General features: G+C 50.9%; 1 protein-coding gene and 1 long non-coding RNA gene across 2 annotated transcripts in view; one reads left to right on the top strand and one right to left on the bottom strand.

Moving 5' to 3' along the window:
* LOC109385047 (uncharacterized) overlaps positions 1-18743 on the top strand; it is a 90869-nt gene that overhangs the window by 6369 nt on the left and 65757 nt on the right. The gene's annotated exons all lie outside the window — the stretch shown is intronic.
* On the bottom strand, positions 964-8236 carry SERPINE1 (serpin family E member 1). The gene is made up of 9 exons (XM_019646910.1): positions 7921-8236; positions 7314-7585; positions 6465-6698; positions 5728-5922; positions 4946-5144; positions 3805-3905; positions 3601-3687; positions 2959-3042; positions 964-2639 (listed from the first exon to the last, which is right to left on the bottom strand). The coding sequence occupies exons 2-9, from the start codon at positions 7582-7584 to the stop codon at positions 2602-2604; spliced, it is 1209 nt and encodes a 402-aa protein (XP_019502455.1). The 5' UTR covers position 7585; positions 7921-8236; the 3' UTR covers positions 964-2601.

Raw genomic sequence — 18743 nt, forward strand, 5'->3', positions numbered from 1 at the left:
GATTTACAGTTCTGTCTTTTTTTTTTTTTTTTAGCTGAGCCATCCCGCCACCTGTTGGCAGCTCACGGCTGCTCAGCTCGGGCTGACTCGAACCGCTGTTGCTCAGAGCTCAAACTCTTGAGCGAGCTCTTAACCAACTGAGCCACTCAGCCGGCCCTTACAGTTCTGTCTTGATGGTCCTGGAGCTGGATGGCACACTGTTATGACAGTTCTTGGTATTTTTTTCAGTTTAAAAATTATTTTGAATATATGAACAGAAACTAATGGGGAGACATATGTCTTCTGGGAAGGAGCCTTCAAGATACTAGAGGAAGAGAATAAAAGACTTTTTAGGGTGCCATTTTAAGGAGGATGTGATGAGTGTGTATAACAAAAGAGCCTTGTTTTCAAGGAACCTGATATGTAGATGGGGGGTGGGGGGGCGGGTGGAGGTGGCGGGTAACATGCACACTCAGAGTTAAAGAGCATACATGAATACGAGCACTGTTACACACCAGGAAAAGGAAAAGTCGGTAAATGCCAAGTGGAGAGTGATGACGTTGACTGGATCCATGGGAATGCTAGGGGAGGAAGTGGACTTAGTCTGGGTTTTGAGAAATGGGGAAGTTGCAAGGGGTGGGGGCATCTGGCGGTAGAAGAAAATGGCAAGAACAAAGATGGGAGCTCCTAGGGACCATGGGTGTGAGCAGGCCTCTCTGGGTGGGTGTAAGTGTTTGGGGGAACCCTCTTTCCTTTTTGAGGATGATGCCCAGGGAGAAAATCACACCCACACGTGTCCTTGGGGTCTTCTCACAGAGCCCCGGCAGACAACCCTGTGGACTTGCCTGTGGCAGGTCAACATGCCTGCTTCCATGCGTGTATGTTTCCTAAAGATCCCTTTCACCCAAAAGGGCTATGAACTGACAGAATTTTGATTTTGTGCTGTGTGAAACGTGGAAAGTAAAGGCAAGGACTATTTGAGAATATTTTTATTTATTTAATTTTTTTTAAAACATTTTTACTTGTTTATATGTCAGGAGTAAAAAAGCATATATAATTCAACACAATTTCAAGAACATTGGACCCCACATTTGGGTATCCTTTTGAGTACTGTGTGTGGCTGTGACTGTCCAGTGCATAATGAAAAAAGAACAAAGATTTTTTTCACTGAGGTGCATGGTGGGGTGATTAGAGTTCTATTAGATTGCATACATTTGACATCTATGAGCAGTTCTTCAATAAGTTTGTCTTCATGCCATACCCCTTAGCTAGTTGGTTTTCAGAAAGATTATCTAACTAGGGTAGTTGAGCCCAAGTTCACTGTCTCTATCATTCTCTCTCTCTCTCTCTCTCTCTCTCTCCCTCTCCCCCCCCCCCTGTCCACTGCTCATACACAGCAGCAGGAAATGACACATTGAAGTGAGTCACCAATGCAGCTGTGAGTCACCTATAATTGGGGAAAGTTCTGTCCTCCTCTGTCTTGCAGCCCCTTGTACTCCTGCTCCTAAATATATTGGAAAAATTTGAAACCATTCTGTCTTTGCTCTAGTCTCTCTCACCTACCACATCCTTTTGGTCTAAAGTGGGCTGAAGTTGGATAATCTTGGCAGGGGTCCTAATCCATCAAGTGAAAAAGTAAGGAAGAGAGGAGCAATAGGGTTCAGGCAGCCACAAGGTGGCAGTGTGAGCCCCTCGTGCTTGCCACCCTGAGGTTTATGGCAGTTAAGTGACCAGACTCCTGAGTTGCAATGACACAGACCACAAAGGAACACTATAAGCAAGTTTAAATAATAGGCTTTTCTTGATAGTCCTCTTTCTCTCTAACAAGCACACAAGGATGTGATAAATATTCAAGCACACCCCTGGCATCCCATCCTCCCCACCAGGAGATTGGAGCCAAGCCAGGCATACATCTCACCTTCCTCTATTCCTGCAAAATAAAGTTTGTAGGAAGCAGAAACCTGCTTCTATGAGTAAACAAGTCACCTACACTCCAAAATAATATATGCTCACTGTTTCTGGGGAGGGAGACGGCCAGGCCAGGGTGGGTCTCCGTACTGGGTAGGCAGTTGCTGTGCCAGGCCGAAGTACCTCTGAGCTGGGGAAGGATGGACCTTGCAATGAAAGGGTGTTTCTTCTGTTGGCCTTCTCTGGCCTGCTGCCAGCTTCCTCAGCAGTGGCAGACAGTGCAAGAGTGATGGCAACGTGACTAGAACACAAATAGTTCCTACCAAGTGCACAAAAGCTCCTGTAAGCCTTGCGGTGCCGTCCTGCCAGGGCCTCAGTGGGAATCCAGGTCTGAAGAGCCATATGGGTAGAGCAATGGGCAGAAGCAGCTGCACAAGTGGCTCTGCGAGTTTTACAGTCCAGTTTGGAGACCTTCAGGGAGCTGTGCTTCGGAGGTCTCTCCCAGGGTATCCACTGAGGAGTTTTACTGAAAGGTCCTCTTTCCCACCGCTGGGAGAGGCTGAGGTCTACGAGGCAGATTTACCATAAAAAGAAAAATAAATGTCTTCTCTTTCCTCAGAAAGATTGATTACAATAAAAGTTCTTTTCTTCAGAGTTTCTCCTTCTCTGATACATCTCCAGTTCAGTCCCAGATGAGGGCTTCTTTTTCCATGGTCAGGGTTCCATCACTTGGCCCATGAAAAGGACCGCTCCTGAGGACGGAAGAATCATGGGAGATGAGAATTGGAAGGAATGACATAGCTCACCAATCTTGAAGTGTATGGATGAACTGAGACATGAGAAGATGCATGAAATGTCTGGAGTCACAGCTGCTTTAGTGACTAAGCTGACTGGCGTCCTGGCACAGCACTCTGTGATTGAGCACTGCCTTTGAGGGGAGAAAGTGGAACAGAGCTATGGATTCCTTTCCTAGAGTACTGGGGTAAGAGGGAGTGTCTACACCTGTCTGGACTGGTGCCCCAAACAAGGAGAATTGGGGAAAGGGTAGAGTATCGTGGGCTTTGGACTCACCTGTGGGGTTGTGCCGCACCACAAAAAGGAAGGGTCTGTCCATGATGATTTCCTCGGGGGCCATTCGGGCTGAGACAATAATGGCTGGAAGAGAAGAGACAATGTCTTAGGACAGAGGGACGTCCTGGATTGATCACGAGTGATCCATTGACATCAGCCTTCTGTCTGGCGTCAGCACTGGGGGGCGATTTTTAGGAGGCTCTGTTGTTCTGCTGGACATGAACCTTAAAAGTTTAGGATAGTCCTCTGAGGCCTGGTTTCCTCCAGGAGTTTGGTAGGGCTCTATCAGCTCTTCTCTTACAAACATGCTTATCTAAACCCTTTTAGGGCTTATTGATAAGCAAGTTCCTTAAGTTTACTAGTCACTGTTACCAGGCTCCCCTTTAGGAGGCCTTTCACATTCAGGGGACCTCAGGAGCTATTGGGTGAAGGAACAGGGTCCCAGGGAAAGTGGGCCCATTTTCTAGGCTGAGAAACAGTGGGGAAAGGGTGGTGATGCTCTCCCCACAGAAAGTGCTGCTCTTCTAGGAGAGGCCTGGTGGAGCAGGGCAGAGAGGGTTCTTCTCGGGTTTGGGGGCCATAGTAGCCCTTCCTAGAAGCCTTGGGCTGAGACTTATCAGGCCTCACCTAAGCCTTACTCACCTGTAGAGGAAGACGCCACTGTGCCTTTCTCATTCACCTTGATCTTCACTTTCTGTAGGGCCTGCGATACATAGAGAGACTCTCGATCTGAAACAGAGGTGGATGCAAAAGTAGATCAACCATGGTTCCCAGGGAAAAGCCCCTTTGTCCTCTTAGGGGCCCTACAGTCCACCAGGATAACAAAGTGGAAGGAAAATCTCTTACCTGAAAAATTCGAGAAGTCCGCCTGGCTTGGACTAAACATGTCTGTCATCCCCAAGTTCTCCAGGGGCGCCCTGAGGTCAACTTCACTCTCCAGGGAGAACCTGTAGACAGGAGCAGGAAACAGCTCAAGCTCAGGCCCCCTCTGGCCACCAGCACCACCTCCCCCAGTCCCCTACCAGGTATCAACCCAGCAGCCCCACAAGATGGGAACTGATAAAGTAGAAGAGGAAGGCTGCTTGTTTCACATCTGTTTGCAAGGTCTCTCTCCTTGCTGAGCTTCTATTAATGGACATTCTTTTGCAATCTCCCAACCCCCTCGAACCTATGACTAATTACTTTCCTCAAATAAGGCAATAGTTTATTCATTCTGGCTGGGGGGCCAAGGGCAAATTCTCTTGTAAGGCTATTTGAATAAAAATCTGGTCTGTAGATTGTGCTTCTGAGAGCTAACCCTGAAGAGGGCTCAAGCAGTGAGGCTTTAGGGTGTTCTCTGCTTCCCATCAGGGCACAACTAATTACCTCAATTTTTGAGGGGGGGGGTGGGGAGAGAGAGAGAGAGAGAACCAACTAAATTTTCCCAGAGCCTGGCATTATAGTATCTGGAAATTTGGGGTAAGCATGATGGAGGCTTCCCTACAACTCTGGAATTATGAAGCCTTGCTTCTGCAGAAGGATTTTAAAAATCTGCTTTGTTGGAAGCCAGCTAGAAGTTGTAGCTCTGGCCACTCCATCTGCATAAGTGATTTCTTTTGTCCCCATTGTTTGGATGTTGACTTGAGGAGATGGGGGTGGGAGTGAGGGGCATTTATAAAAGGGTGAAGGCAGATTTAGCCCTCCACCTCCATCATTTCTCTAGCTCTTCCTTTGGCTGGCTTTTGCTGGATATTCTGAGGGTGGTATGTGTGGGGGCATGGTCTAGAAAACTCCTTGCCCTCCAGCAGGGATGGGAGGAGAGCTCATCAGAGAAATCTTAATCAAACCCAGGCCACAGTGTTTCCCATCAGCCTCCCACACATGTCCCTGCCCTGCAAACATCACATTTGGGAAACAACATGGGAGTGGTGCCTTTAGGAGGGGGGGAGGCGGGAGATAGAGAGGATAAGGGCATTGCTAAGTGTGGCGAGAGCAAGGGGTGGCTTACTTGGGCAGAACCAGGAGGCGGGGCAGACAGGTCATATTCCCTTTCCATTGGCTGATGAGCTGGGCATCCAGAATGTTGGTGAGGGCAGAGAGAGGCACCTCTTTTTCATAGGGAGCAGCAATGAACATGCTGAGAGTGTCCCCATGGTAGGGCAATTCCAGGATGTCATAGTAATGGCCACCAGGGGTAGAAAACTCAGCTGTGAAGACACCAAGATGGCACATTGTTGATTCTCACCCGACACTGGGTTTTCAACTAATTCTCCTGTTCCCTCCGCTCTGGAAGCTAGCTCTCCATTCTGGCTTTTGAGGTTCCCACACCCACTGTTCTCCTATTCAATGTTTTTATTCCCATTTACCTTCTCTTCTGCCAATTCAGTGTCTTCTGGTTTCTCGTCTCTTTCTGGCCTTCCTTACTTTCACTCCCCTCTCCCACATACCCAGCCACTAATTCATTCCAGTCCTCATCTCCTTAGTTTCAACTTTGACATTGTCCTGCCCCCAGCAGGGTTTGTGGGCCCCAGGTAACCACACTAGAAACACATGAGGATGAGAATCGGGAGTCAAGGGGTCAAATGTGGACCTGAGGGAATTGCTGGATTTCAGCTTCATCTTGCATGAGATAAAGCTACTTTCTGCTGCTCCAATTTTCCTGGCGTCTCCTACTTGGGAAGTCTTTGTTAAAGCTAGGGTGTATTCTAGGATTTCTCCTCCCTTAGAGGGGAACACCCAGGGATGAGGTCCAGTAGGTGTGGGACTTGGGGAAGGGAGTCTTGCACTTACTGTAGTTGAACTTGTTGGTCTGAGCCATCATGGGCACTGAGACTGTGCTGCCATCGGACTTGTGGAAGAGGCGGTGGTGGGTGCCCGATTCTGGAAAGGGTGTCTTCCAGTGGCCGTTGAAGTAGAGGGCATTCACCAGCACCAGGCGTGTCAGCTGGTCCACGGCCCCTTTGCCAAGTATGTTGTTGATCATGCCTATGGGAAAACCAGGTGATCAGGAGCCAGGTATTTCTTAATCCTCCTAGACGATTCCTTCCGCTCCTAGGCCTCTAAGGGGCGTGTGTCTGTGAAGCCATCCAGTAAAAAAATAGCCTGGGGCTTCAGGTGAACCAATGGAGCTATTTTCAACTTGTTCCATCTTCCTAAGGGGTCTCAGAAAACCTCCCAGCTCACCACACTCCCCTGGGCCTGAGATCCTGTGCAGGATCAGACCTGGAAACTTTAGTCTTTTTTTACTTTGCTCTTTAAGCTGCAGTCTTGAAGGGTTGTGTGTATTCTCGTCATGGTTATAACTGTTCTAATGAAATCTTACAGCACTTTTTAGGGATGCCTTTAGAACTGGTTCATAAGAAGGCCTAATTCTGAAAGATATGACACTAATTCTTCAAGCACTTGACCTTCTGTCTACAGAGACGAGAATGCTGAAAGGGAGAGGTTGGGATATTTGGGATTTGTTTCCAAGTCCCCTTTTTTGGCAGGTCCTTGGGATGGGCCTCCTTTCTCTGCCTGCTGCTCACCTTTCGTGTGTCTCTTCACCCAGTCGTTGACAATGAACCTGGCTCTCTCCATCTCTGAAAAGTCCACTTGCTTGACTGTGGTCCGGAACAGCCGGAAGAAGTGAGGCATGAAGCCTTGGACCAGCTTCAGATCCCGCTGGACAAAAATGGCATCGGCGATGCTGATCTCATCCTTGTTCCATGGCCCCATGAGTTCCTTGTATAGCTGACGGAGGGAGGGGGCCGTGCCCTTCTCTGTGCCAAGGGAGGAAAGGATATATCAGGCTCATGCTCAGCCCAGGGCTCCCAGCTGGGCCATCGTCCCCCATGAGGAGCCTTCCCCTGCCCTCATGAATGGAGCACTTCTTTTCCCCCAGGGGTCTCTGGAGGGGGATTTCATTCCAAACTTTAATCTCTTCTGCATCTCCTTCTCCTCAGAAAATCTCAGGTCTTAACCCTCTCTTTGGGTTAGAATATTTTTCTCTGTTTTTAAGGTATGAACCCCCAATTTTTTTCTCATAATAATAGCTATGCTAAACATTTCATAGGTGCAATTCTATTTAATCTGTACAGCAGCCCTCTTTGGTAGGTACTTTTTTATCCCCATTTTGTAAATGAGGAAACTGAGCTTCAGACGGATTAAGGGTATGCAGTTACTAAGTGGTGAGCAAGGCTATTTTACACCAAATCCACTGGCCTGTGCATTTGAAGATGCGGTGCCTGAAGATGTGGTGGTTCCTGTCACACGGCAGTGCAGGAGTTGGCTCGGCTAAGCTGGAGTCAGCCTTTCCCCCGCTTCTGGATGGTTATACCACACAGCTCAGTGAATTCAGCATGAGTGCCTGCTTCCTACTCTGCCGCATCGCTTACCTTCAATCTCAAACTGCATTGCCTCTTGGATCTGATGCCTGGTATCGCCGCTTGTTGTCGCCTGCAGCATGGCCAGGACCGAGGCCACCCCATAGGGTGAGAAAACCACATTGCGGTCCTTGGAGGCCTGTGCCACCTGCTGAAACACCTTCACTCCAAAGTCTGTGGCCAGTAGGGCCGCCTGAGACTGGCGAGGGTATGAGGCGGACCCTTTACCAAAGAGGAGGGCCAGGCCCAGGACTAGGCAGGCAAAGACTGGTGACATCTGCATCCTAGAGCAAGGGGAAAAAGAGCTGATGAGGGAATGACTCTAAAAGGATGGCGAATGGGGTGGGGAGATGGTATCTAGGCCACGGGCCAGGCTTTTTGTATTTGCCGCTGGCAGGTGATAAATGAACATGAGGCCAAGGTTCATTAAAAAACCACGATGGCATCAGGTTCTGCAGTCACTGCCACAGCAGGGTTAACCTAGGGCTGCAGGTCTGGGGGGGGGGGAGCGGGGGAATAAACAAAAGGAAAGTGGGGATCTTGGACAGAGGAGATTCTGCGGAGGGGTATTCTCCACCTTAACCTGAGATAAGAGATAGAGAGTTTGTTTTACTCTTACCTGAAGTTCTTAAGGTGCCTTGCGACTTCGCTGTTTGTCCTGCTGCTGCTGCTGTTGATTGTGGCGATTCTGCTGCTAGAGAGGGGTGTGTGTCTCTCTTGACAGTGCCCTTGACCCTGCAGCCAGACGCAGCTGTGCCGTTAAGGAGGCTGCTGCCTCCCTTTATACCAGAAGTGGGCAGGAAATAGATTAACTCATGGCTCAGACCCACCCACTTTCTGGCTCTGGAAGTCTGACTTGCTGAGGCGTGTGTGTGTGCGTGCTGCTATGTGTGTGTGTACGTGTGTGAGAGGGTTCAGGAACGATTGAGCAAACTTCAGTTGCCTAGGTATGAGGACTTTTCCCTGATTTTGCTGCTCTCTGCCTGTGTCCCTGTCTCTTAGGATGTTATGCCAGCCTGGCCCCAAATGCCCCGTGTTTGAGATTACCTTCCCCGGTGCTCAGCATGGGGAAGAACAGTTCATATTTCCTCCTTTTCCTTTGGAGAAGTGGATCACCACAAGTTATCAAAGAAGCTAATGATCCTGTGGACTTTTGTCTGCCAGTACTGCCCAGCCCATGTGCTGGCCAACCCGGGAGAATGCCCCTCCCTCCTCTTGGACATATCCCAGCGGCCACAGGGCACGAAGCGTGCCATGTGATTGTCTGGGTTTTGACTGTCTAGGACATGAGCCTGGCAAAGGACTCGCTTCTATGTTTCCCTCTTTCCGTCCCAGTGTTGGATGATGCATGGCTGACTCCCCCATGTGTCCAGACTCTTGAGGTTCCCCTGAGGGCTCACTTTTGTGTCAACAGCCCTGTCTGGCAGGGGTTTGAGGTGTGCAGGGTGGGGTGGTGGAGGCTGAAAGGGACCAGGAGTTACTGGGGTAAATTCTTGCCAAGGAAGTACGCTTCTCTGAGCTGCCTGCTGTGACTGGGGAAAAAGCCTTATCCTTTTCCTCCAGATGCAGACACTTGGCGGGCTGAAGCAGCAGGAGTAGGGATAGAAATGAGGGTGTCAGTTCCTAGGGCATTGGGTTAGAAGTGGAAGAGTGACCCAAGAATTCTACAGAGGGTGGAAATTGGCTAGAGGCAAGTGTGTGGGATTGTACAAGTGCATTTGGGGGCCTGTTGGGGTCAGGCACCCTTGGCTATGTGATCTGGATGTTTTGGACAGAGACACTGGGTGCCATGGGGTCCTGCATTTGGCCTGGGGGTCCACACACTATCATGCTTTGTGTAGGTGGTGGGGTTCAACTGGGAGTATCCATGGAGACAGCCGATAGCAGATTCACAGGAAGTTTAGGTGGGTGGAAGTGTACGGATATTTATTTTGGATTTTTCAGTAAACAGACACCAAGGGCAACCACAGCTGGATCGCTTTCCTAAGTTTATTCTGCCTCCGCCTTTGTTTTCTCTGTTGCCCCTGGGAGTCAGGTGGGGATGCAGGGTGGCAGGGAACAAAGAACAACCTTGGCTGGAAATTTAAGATCACCAACCCATTACGGGACTGTTCCCATTTAGTTGCTCCTTGTTTATTCCTTTTCCTTTTCTTAGTTGTGGTTTGGAGTCCCCGAGAAAGTAGTTAGCCGCGAGGAGGAAGTGGTTACCCCTTACTTCTCTTGGGTGGAGAGGACAAAGTCCAGCTCCCCCACCCATGTCCTACCCCCAGAAATGCTCCCAAAGCCTTACCTTCCACCTTTGGGGGTCAGAGGGAGACAGGGACCTGGGAGTCTGGATTGGGAGTGCCAAGTCCCAAGCTGGAAGAGCAGTGGCCTGAAGCGGCTCCTTGGAATCACCTCGCTGCCCTGCCTCTCCAGCCACTTGCGCTGAGCCTCCGTCTCTTGCTACATCTCTTATTCCAGGAGCCCTTGTCCCTTGCCTTGCCGGGCCTCAGCTGTAAAAGCCCTTGCCGTTTTCTGTGGATGGCCTGGGCCCTGCCAGGGCAGTGACCAATTCTGTCCCCACTCCTGGACCTGAAGGGTGCTCCTGATGCCATTCCAGAAAAGATTCTCCACCCACAGGCACCGGAGCCCAGGGGCAGCTCGTGTCCTGTGCAGGGAGGGAGAGGGCGCTGTACTTTGGAAACAGAAAGGGCCGACTCACTAAGGGGTCTGTCCCCAAACTAGAAGGGACTTGGAGGCATCTGGCGGATATGTATTAGAAACTGAGGCAAAGCCTAGTGGAACTGGGTCCCATGCCAGAGTTTCTGATGAGTTGGCTGGGGCCACTACATATTCTAAACCTAGACTCGATGTTGGTTCCTGCCGCTCATTTGTCTGTAAAATGGCCTTGCCTCCATCCTATCTGCCCTCTGGAGAACTTTTCACACAATGAGGAGCCGCCTGACCACCTGCTGCCCCCCAGAAGACCTCCCTGCAATGCCTTTCTCAGAATCTAGCCTGACTCAAGGGACTGTCACTTTCTCTCTTTTCACTGAACCCCAAAGTAACAGCGTTGACTCAGTCACCTCTTTGACGCCTTGGCTCTTTTGTAAGGGGTCAAATGGACAGAATGAGAAAAGTCCCTGTTGTTGTAATAGCTGGATCTCTGATTCCCGTAGAGTCAGAGATAAGAGGGTGAGTTACAGGGCTGTGGATTTCTGGGGGAAGTTCCAGTTCCAACTAACGGGGAAAGATGTTTCATCTGTCCCTCAGCAGGTGGTCTGTGACCAGACCAGAATCACACTTTCTGTGACTATCTCCCCCAACCCACCCCCCACACCTCATGAGCTCTGGTTCAGCTTGGGCCTTGGCGCCGCTGGTCTCAACCTCCAGCCCTTCACCTCCTGCCCTTGGTTCTTCCTCTTTGCTCTCCCAACACCAGCCACTCACCCTCTGTTGCACTTTCCCTTTGTCCATCTCCTCTGTTCAACCCTCCCTCTACTGTGTTATTTCCCATTCCTTCCCCAGGTCTCCTCAAGTCTTGGCCACGTGAGCTCTCTCTCCTTTTTCCCACTCTCTCTTTTCCATTCTCTATGACTCAATCCCTCTTTCCTTCTCCTCTCTTCTTCCAGAATCCCTTTTACAGTCAAATATTCTATTGCAAGCCTTCCTGTGGGAAGGAGAGTGCTGCCTCCCATCAGTTACACAGGCTCCCTGGAATGTTGGAGCAGGCCTCCTGATTCCTGGTGATTTCACTGGGAGAGCTGGGGGTGGGAGAAGGACCAGCGCCTACTAACTCACAGCACTATTTCTGACCTGGTTGCTCTCCAAACAACATAACGCCTAAAATAGCCTGTGTTTGGGCTGGGCTCACTCTGCCCCCTCATAGGAGTGAGCTGGGGCAAAGGCTGTGTGTCTCAGCTTCTTAAGATCACGTCCCTGGGACAGCCTGACAGGAATGGGGCTGCCTTGGCCTGTCCGGGGTCCTTCCTCACACTGCTGCCAGGCCTGCCGTCCCTCTCCTTTGCCTCCATAGCCCCTCTCCTGTCTGTCTTTTCCAGCCCCCCGCCAGCCATCGTTCCTGAAACTCCCGTAACACTAAAACCTGCATCCCCCAATGTGGCCCTTGCTTTCCACGGTTGCTTTTTTCTCCATTTATATCTATAATTTCAGGATCAGAGGAGGGGAGGGGGGAGGCTCTAAGAACCACTTCATCCAGCCTTTGAATTTGCAGGCGAAATCCCTGAGGTCCAGAGAGGCTGAGTGATGTGTTTGAGGTCACACAGTGAAATACAGCAAATGGGGGAACAGTGCTCATTGGAGCAGACAGACCTGGCCTGGTCAGGGTCTGACACTTAGCTGGTTATGTGTCCATAGGCAAAACTTTTGTGAGCCCAAGTTTTCTTATTTGAAGATCAGTATGTCGATGGGACTTACGGATAGGTAGATAATGCGTTCCATCCTTCAGGCTGCTGTGAAGGTAAATGAAATATTGCCTGTCGATGTCCAGCATATTCTAGACTCTCGCTAAGGGGTGGCCACCCCTGGCTGGGGAAGAGCCAGGACAGGAACCTGGGCGGCTTAAGCTGTCCATTTCGGTACAACGCAAGCTCCTTGTTTTAGGCAATCTTTTTTTACTTCCCTTGGCAGTTAGTGGAGTGGATGAAACGCCTGGGAAATGGATTCGCTGGCTATCTGAGAGAATGGCTGCCAGCCCCTCTTGTCTATTTCAGGCCAGATCTTCCTGCTTCCACCCCGGTCCTGACATGCTCCCATTGGCCAGCTTCTCAGGTTTTCAATCCTAGTAAGATTTTCCTCTATGGCCACAGGGTCACAGCGGGATCCCCACTGACATTTGACACATGTCCTGATCCCTTCAGCATAAGGAAGTTGGGGGAGTGGGGCTTGTTTTACCAACAAGTAAAAATAGAGCTGAGCTTGCTTGGCCTACTTGGCCCCCTTGACTCATTCTCTGCCACCCATGTCCCCTATCTCTTGTTGATTCACCTAAAACCCCCCATAACCCTTTAACCACTTTTATGTACATCCCCTTGTCTTACAGTCATTTCTGTACTTATCCTTCAACTTACTGTGGCCATTGCCATGTCTTATTTATCCTCATCTCCAAGGGGGAGCTAAGGTGGGCAGTATCCTTTTTTGGGGGGGGGGTCTCTCATAATGTCAGTGTTCGATGAGCACCAGAGACCCACACAGCTCCCTCTCCTCCCAGGCAAGAATGAGCCTCCTCTCTTGGGGGAAAGAGGTAGAAGGGCTGAATGGGGCCCAGGATGGCCACAGGGAGAAGTTTGGGGCAGGGAAGTGTGGAATGGCGATTTCTTGAGTCAGTATGACCACAGAGCCTGATGGTGTCAACTGAATGAAGCAATGCAGGCCTCAGGGCTCCCCGGGGTCACCCTGGTGGGACTCTGTCTCTCATGCCACTTCTCTTCACCTATGTATTTGATTCTCTGACTCACTTCTTCCATCTTTACCAGAACTTGTTCCTCATTCTCTGCATTCCTGAATCTCCCTTTATAACGTTGCCTGGACACATCCTGTTTTATTTTACCCTGGTTGTTGTGTGAATCTTGGCTTCCCCAAAATGGAGAAATATTTATTGACAATTAGCACTCCATGGTGTGATTTAGAGAAATATAAACTTCTCCTTTTCCTGAACATGCACTGTTACTGGATTAGGAGATTACGTAATGCAATAATTAGATAAGAAATGTAAAACTGTCTGTGTGCTACATTGTAAGACTTAGGCTATCAGGATGTAGGTGGAGGGAAGGCCTCCTAGAGGAAGAGGGACTGATGCTGGGTTAGGAGGACAAGGCAGGGTGGCCTCTGCAGAGAAGCAGAGGGCAATATGGGAGGGGTGGGTGGAGGAGGCACAGCGTCCAGGAGGGGAAGGGAAAAAAATGCTCCCCTCTCTCTCCATCTGTCTTCATCTCTAGGGAGCAATCGTTCTCTTTTTGCCTGAAGCGTCCCATCTCAGTCTTGCTCTCTTTGTGGGCTTCATGTTACAGGTCTTTGCTCTTTCTGTATCCTCCTTTCATCTCCTTGAAATATGTTCTTGTTCTAGTCTGGATCCTGGCTCTGGACACAACCAGTGTACTGAGCTGGACAGACGCCCAGAGAGATGATGACCCCGGTCAGTGGGGAACCTGTGGGTGGTGGAGGCCCCAGGGAGAAGGTCCCAGGGACGAAGCAGTCTGGTGATGCAGCTCAGATGGAATTTGCCACTGGAGAGCCAGGGACGTCCCGAGTCACTGACCATTCCTTCTTCCTTACTTCCTCACCATATGGGAGCAGGCCCCCTCTGCATGTCTCTTCATCTGAGTCACCCTGAGCTGCCTCAGCTGGCTTGGCTAGCAGTAACACAGTTCGGCTGCTGGTTTGCTTGGATCGACTGGGGCCCAGAACACTTCCCATACATAGTTTTGAGTTGTAAGGGCTGGGGAGAGTGGGTGTAAGGTGTGAGGGAAAGGGAACAGGAGGACCTTAGCCTGGTGAGAGAGGTCATAGGGACAGCTGCCTTCCACTCATCCTCTAACACAGCTGTTCCTGGAGCAGCTTCTTTGGATCTCTTCTGGACTGGGTTTGATGTGACCTTCAGAGATGTGGAGGGTGGGCACTGTCCCATCTTCAAGGAATTTACACTGTAGTCATTGTCCTAAGCAGACCCACTACCCCCATGTAGGCTGGAGGCCACATATAAGGATTTTCCAACTCTGCCCACTCCTGCTTCTTCATCTCCTGTTTCCTGTGCCCACTTCTTTCTTCAAAGTACCCAAATCCTCCTTGCCACTGTATCCCCGCTCCCTATGTCCCTACTGCTGCCTCCTTCTCCTGATCTCAGAGAACCCACCCCGATTAAGAAAGGCAGCCCAAGGAGACCCACCGCCACAGAAAATTGCCCTCCCCTTCCTGCCAAGCATTCAGTCAGACCTACCTGCTGAGCCAGACGGGTTTGCCCTGACACAGGATGTTCTGATGGTCATCCCTGTGACCAGACAGTCCTGTCTCAGTTACCAGGGTGGTTGTGAGCAAATTATTTTAACTTCCTAGCACCTCAGTCTCCTCAGACAGACACCACCGGTCTAAATAAAAGATTTACTGTAGGGCCGGCCAAGTGGCGCGATGGTTGGGAACTGGCTTGGGATGCCAGAGGGCCCCAGTTCGGATCCCACATGTGAGGGCCAAGGACACTGCACTCTACAAGAAAAATAAAAAAATTTAAAAAAAAGATTTACTGTAAAAAGAGGCAGACGTGACCTGAGGATTAACGGGAAACTCTGGCTGACTTTCTTTACGCCCCCGGGGCCTCTGTTTTCTCTTCTGCAAAGTGAAGAGAGTAAATGATGCCATGTCCATAACAGAGTTAGAATTTCAAAGGATGGCATGAATGAAATGATCAACTATACATATCTATAGAAAGAAGGTGTTCTGCAAGTTCCATTTGACTTGAAAAATTGTGTGTCCTCTCTTGAGCCCCTTGGTTTCCTGAGGGTAGAGGTAGGGCTCCTGTGCTACAGAAAGGTTAGCTGATCGGGTCCTCAGGTCCCAGACATTCATCGGGTGGGGCTGGGCAGGACCTGCACTGGGGCAAGAAAGGCCACCGAGGCTCTGGTCCATGTCTGGTGCAGGCAGGGGAGAACCAGGTCCTGAGGATGCTGACAAATCATCATTGTCGTGTTCAAACTTAGATCTAAAACAGACGGTCAAGGCTGGCAATGCCTGCTGCCTTTCCTGCTGCCTCCCCTGTTCCCAAGACCCAGAAATGTAACATGCCCTCCTCCTGAGTCCCTTGCTGTGTCCCCCATCTGTGTCAGGCACTAACAGGACTATGTGAGTAAAGGCTGATGCAGGCAGAAGGAGTAACTGTTATTCACATCACAGCTCTGCCTTGAGGGGCAACTGAGGGAGGGGGCCAGGGCTATTGGGGTGAGGGAAGTGAGGTGGCAGATATGAGGCAGTTCAGACCCGACAAAGAGCTCCGGGGCTGACAAGGCAGGCTGGCCTGGGGTGCATTTAACACTCCAGGAATGAGACTTGGACTTTTTCTTGGAGCTGGCATGTGGGCTGGGGTCTAAGACAAGAGAGAGAAGGCATGAGCTGCCCCCTCTACACCTGCAACCCCACAGGAAGTGCCATGGGCAGGGGAGTTGGCACAGGTTGGGAAGTCCTGTCCACCATCCCCTGCCCTGTGACCACATTGGGTATTGAACTCAATCTTGGCTTGTCTGTCTGGGCTCTTCTTTTCTTTATCGCCAAGATGGAGTTGCATCAAATCTAGGGAGAAATTGATTAGGGAGTTCAGGGTTGTAGGGTGTGTCCCCATCCAAGTGGAACCTCCTCATGTGTCCACCTGGGCTGGCTCCCTGAGCTCACGTTGCCCACTGCACACACTGCAGGCCCCACAGAAGAGGTCACAAGGCTCTGACTAGGGAGGAACATTAGCTTCACACTTCCTGCTTCCACCCTTTGCTGTCCTCGGCCCCTGTCTCTCCACGAATAATCGAGGTCCTGGCCGGTGGCCAGTACTGTCTGGACAGGAGGAAACCAGGATGTGAGGAATGGCAGTGGCGGCAGTGGGGGGAGTTACACAGAACACTGAGTCCTCAAGAGCAGAAATTCCACCGGAAGGAAAACAATGCGCAGGGGACAGAGTCACCATCTAAGGAGTAAAGGGGCAAGGAGAGGGACAGATAAACAACCCTAGCCTAGGGAAACCCCACCGTGAACTGTCTTCCAGATATGGGCGCTGCAGTGGCAAGGTGGGGGTCTGGATCCTGCCTTGGAAAAACTGGGAGAAATGGTCCCCTGCACCCTTTCTGGCCTTCTAAGGCAGATGAGCTCCTAGCAGGGGAAAACAGAGTCCTCTGCCAAGGTCAGAAGGACCACAGGGAGGCTAAGGACAGAGCCAGAGGAGCATCTGGCCAAGAAGCCTAGTGCTGCTGAGGCTGGGATAGCCGCGGCCCCCAAGGGGCCAGTTGGCTGCCAGGAACCAAGTCATCCAACTCTGGGTTCTAGGGCAGGATCTTCAGAAGCTGAAGCCTGAGGGAGCTCCATAAGGGAGGATGGAAGTCAGACCAGGTCAGAGTGGAGGCCTGGCCAGGGCCTCCCGCTGTGCTTTGTGCCAGAGGGGAAAGTTTCATCACCTTTCAGGGCCCAGAAGAAGTCTCTATTTGGAGGGGACAGAAAGAAACACCCCAACAGGGCTGCAGTATCCCTAGGATCCCTTCTAGCCCCCCCATGTTGGTAAGGCTGGAGGAAAAACAGATGCCAAGTATATGAAAACTTGTGCCAGTCAGTCGGATCTATGGTTGTCCCTGTCAATTTAATTTATTTAGGCAGTTTTTGATCTGCAAACTTATTCGTTTCTAAGGTGTTGGAGTCTGACTTTTCTTTAGAGTTTTAGGTAAAGCTCTGTTCCCCACATTGCAGCAGTAACGAATGTCCAAGATGTGTGGAGCAGGTGATGTCTGCCAGGCCCTGTGAGATAATACACGCATGGTCTTAGCATCCTCATAAGGCTCAGAGACAGGGAGTGGCACTGTTCCCATTCTACAGATGAGGAAACCGACACACAGAGTTGGGTCTCTTGCTCAAGGTCACTCAGCTAACGAGAGAAGCTGGCTCCAGGTTTCCCAGCTCTTAAGCAACCTCCACTCTGTTTTTCAGTGCCTCAGTGGCACCCCCCAGCTGCCCTGCGTGCTGCCCCCCTCACCCCTGCAATCCAGGAGAGGCCCAGGTCCCTCTCTCACTATGTGTCCCACTGTTCCCCTTCCCACGCTGACCCCTTCCTTCAAAACTCTTCTGATCCAAGTCTTGTCCCCTTCCTCCTATCAAATCTGCTCCTACGCAAGGAACAGATTCCAACTCAGGCCTTAATGATTTACTGTTTTAAACCCTCTCGAGTCATGCTTACTTTAGAATTGTGACATTTGGTGCCTTGGTCCCATGGTTCTCAACCCAAGCACACTAGTCCCCCCAAGGGGCTTTTGAAAAGTCCTGAGACCCAGGCCCAGCTCTGATGGTTGAGTCTTGAATCGGAATTCTGAGATACTGGTTTGGTTTCATTTTTACTAGCTCTGTAAGTGCCTCCAGGGCTGAGATTAGGACCTTAGACCAGTTGAGCAAGTGATGTGAACTTTCAGTCACCTGCTTGCCTTGGGGCTGCTATTGGAGGCCGGGGTTCTCTCATTGCACTAGGAGTCTACCTGACTAGCCATGGCTGGTCAGTCTTCTGTGAGGCCTTGAACCTGGGTCACCTGCTGACAGGGAGCTGTAGCCTCTGGAGGTGGGTGGAGGAGGAAGGCATGCCTGGCTGCTCTTTGACCTGTTGGCTCATAGAGCAGTTTTTGTGCCCTGTTCGTATCTGTGGTCTGGTGTTCTCCTGAGCTTGGACTTTGGGCTTGGGTCTGAGATAGGTGGAGAAGGCCTGGAGAAACTGTCTTTACCTTCAGGGTGGGAGGAGCCAGAACATGCCTCAAATGCCTGGAAAGAGCTGCAGGTGAAATGCTCAGAAGGCTCCCTGTGTGAGCTGGCCTGTGAGAGACCTTGAAGAATGATGGTCATTATCAAAATTATCATCTACTTGCATTCCTGGAGAGCTGCTTTCATTGCGTTTTCTGCCCGTGGGGCGTGCAAAGGTGCTTGGACTGGAAATAATGGCTCTGGACCTGGAGGGACGTAGGGCCCTGTTCCAGAGAAAGACAGAAGTTTATCACGATAAGGATTTCCAAGGAGGGTTGCTAAATGTCTCTTAAGTGACACATGAGATCAGGCATCCAGCCAAGGGATGTCTGAGGCCTGTGGGTGGGTGGGGAAAAGTCCAGGAACCCTACTTTTAGGATGGGGCAGAGAAGGGCATGGTGGGGGAGGGTGGGGAGGATGTGTCAACCTGGAGAAGCAGAGTCATGTAGGGAGAAGTCATGTGGAGAGAAGGGCCTGGAAATGCAGGACACCAAAGAGCAGGCCCAGAGATTTGCTCTGTGTGTGGGAGCCTGGTGGAGCCTCCCTGCTCATCACCCACTCGCCTGGACCTGCTCTCTTAGTCAGTCCCTGTGCCGGGTGCTCCTGCCCCTACAGCTCTGGGGTGGTGATGAGGCCCCCGTTATTCACAGCCTGGACCGACAGCTGGCTCCCTCAGGTCCACTCCTTCTTTCCCAGGGTGCAGCCTGGCCTGCCAGCTCACCGCCCTATGGGTCTAGATTCAGACCCAGACAGCCCGGGTCGTGGCCAGGTCAGCAGGAGCTTGGGACCCCTGTGGGCAGAGACCTCTCCCTCCTGAGTCCTCAGCCCCGCGCTGGCCGGCTCTGTCAAAGGATTGGGCAGTCTCAGACAGCAGAAGGGCAGCTGTCTTATTTCCAAGGTCTAGCTCCTGCAGAGAGGATGCCAGTGGTTTGGGGTCTAGGAAATTTCCAAGGTCTAGCTCCTGCAGAGAGGATGCCA

This window comes from Hipposideros armiger, unplaced genomic scaffold (genome assembly GCF_001890085.2).
Source record: "Hipposideros armiger isolate ML-2016 unplaced genomic scaffold, ASM189008v1 scaffold_107, whole genome shotgun sequence".
NCBI classification, from domain to species: Eukaryota; Metazoa; Chordata; class Mammalia; order Chiroptera; family Hipposideridae; genus Hipposideros; species Hipposideros armiger.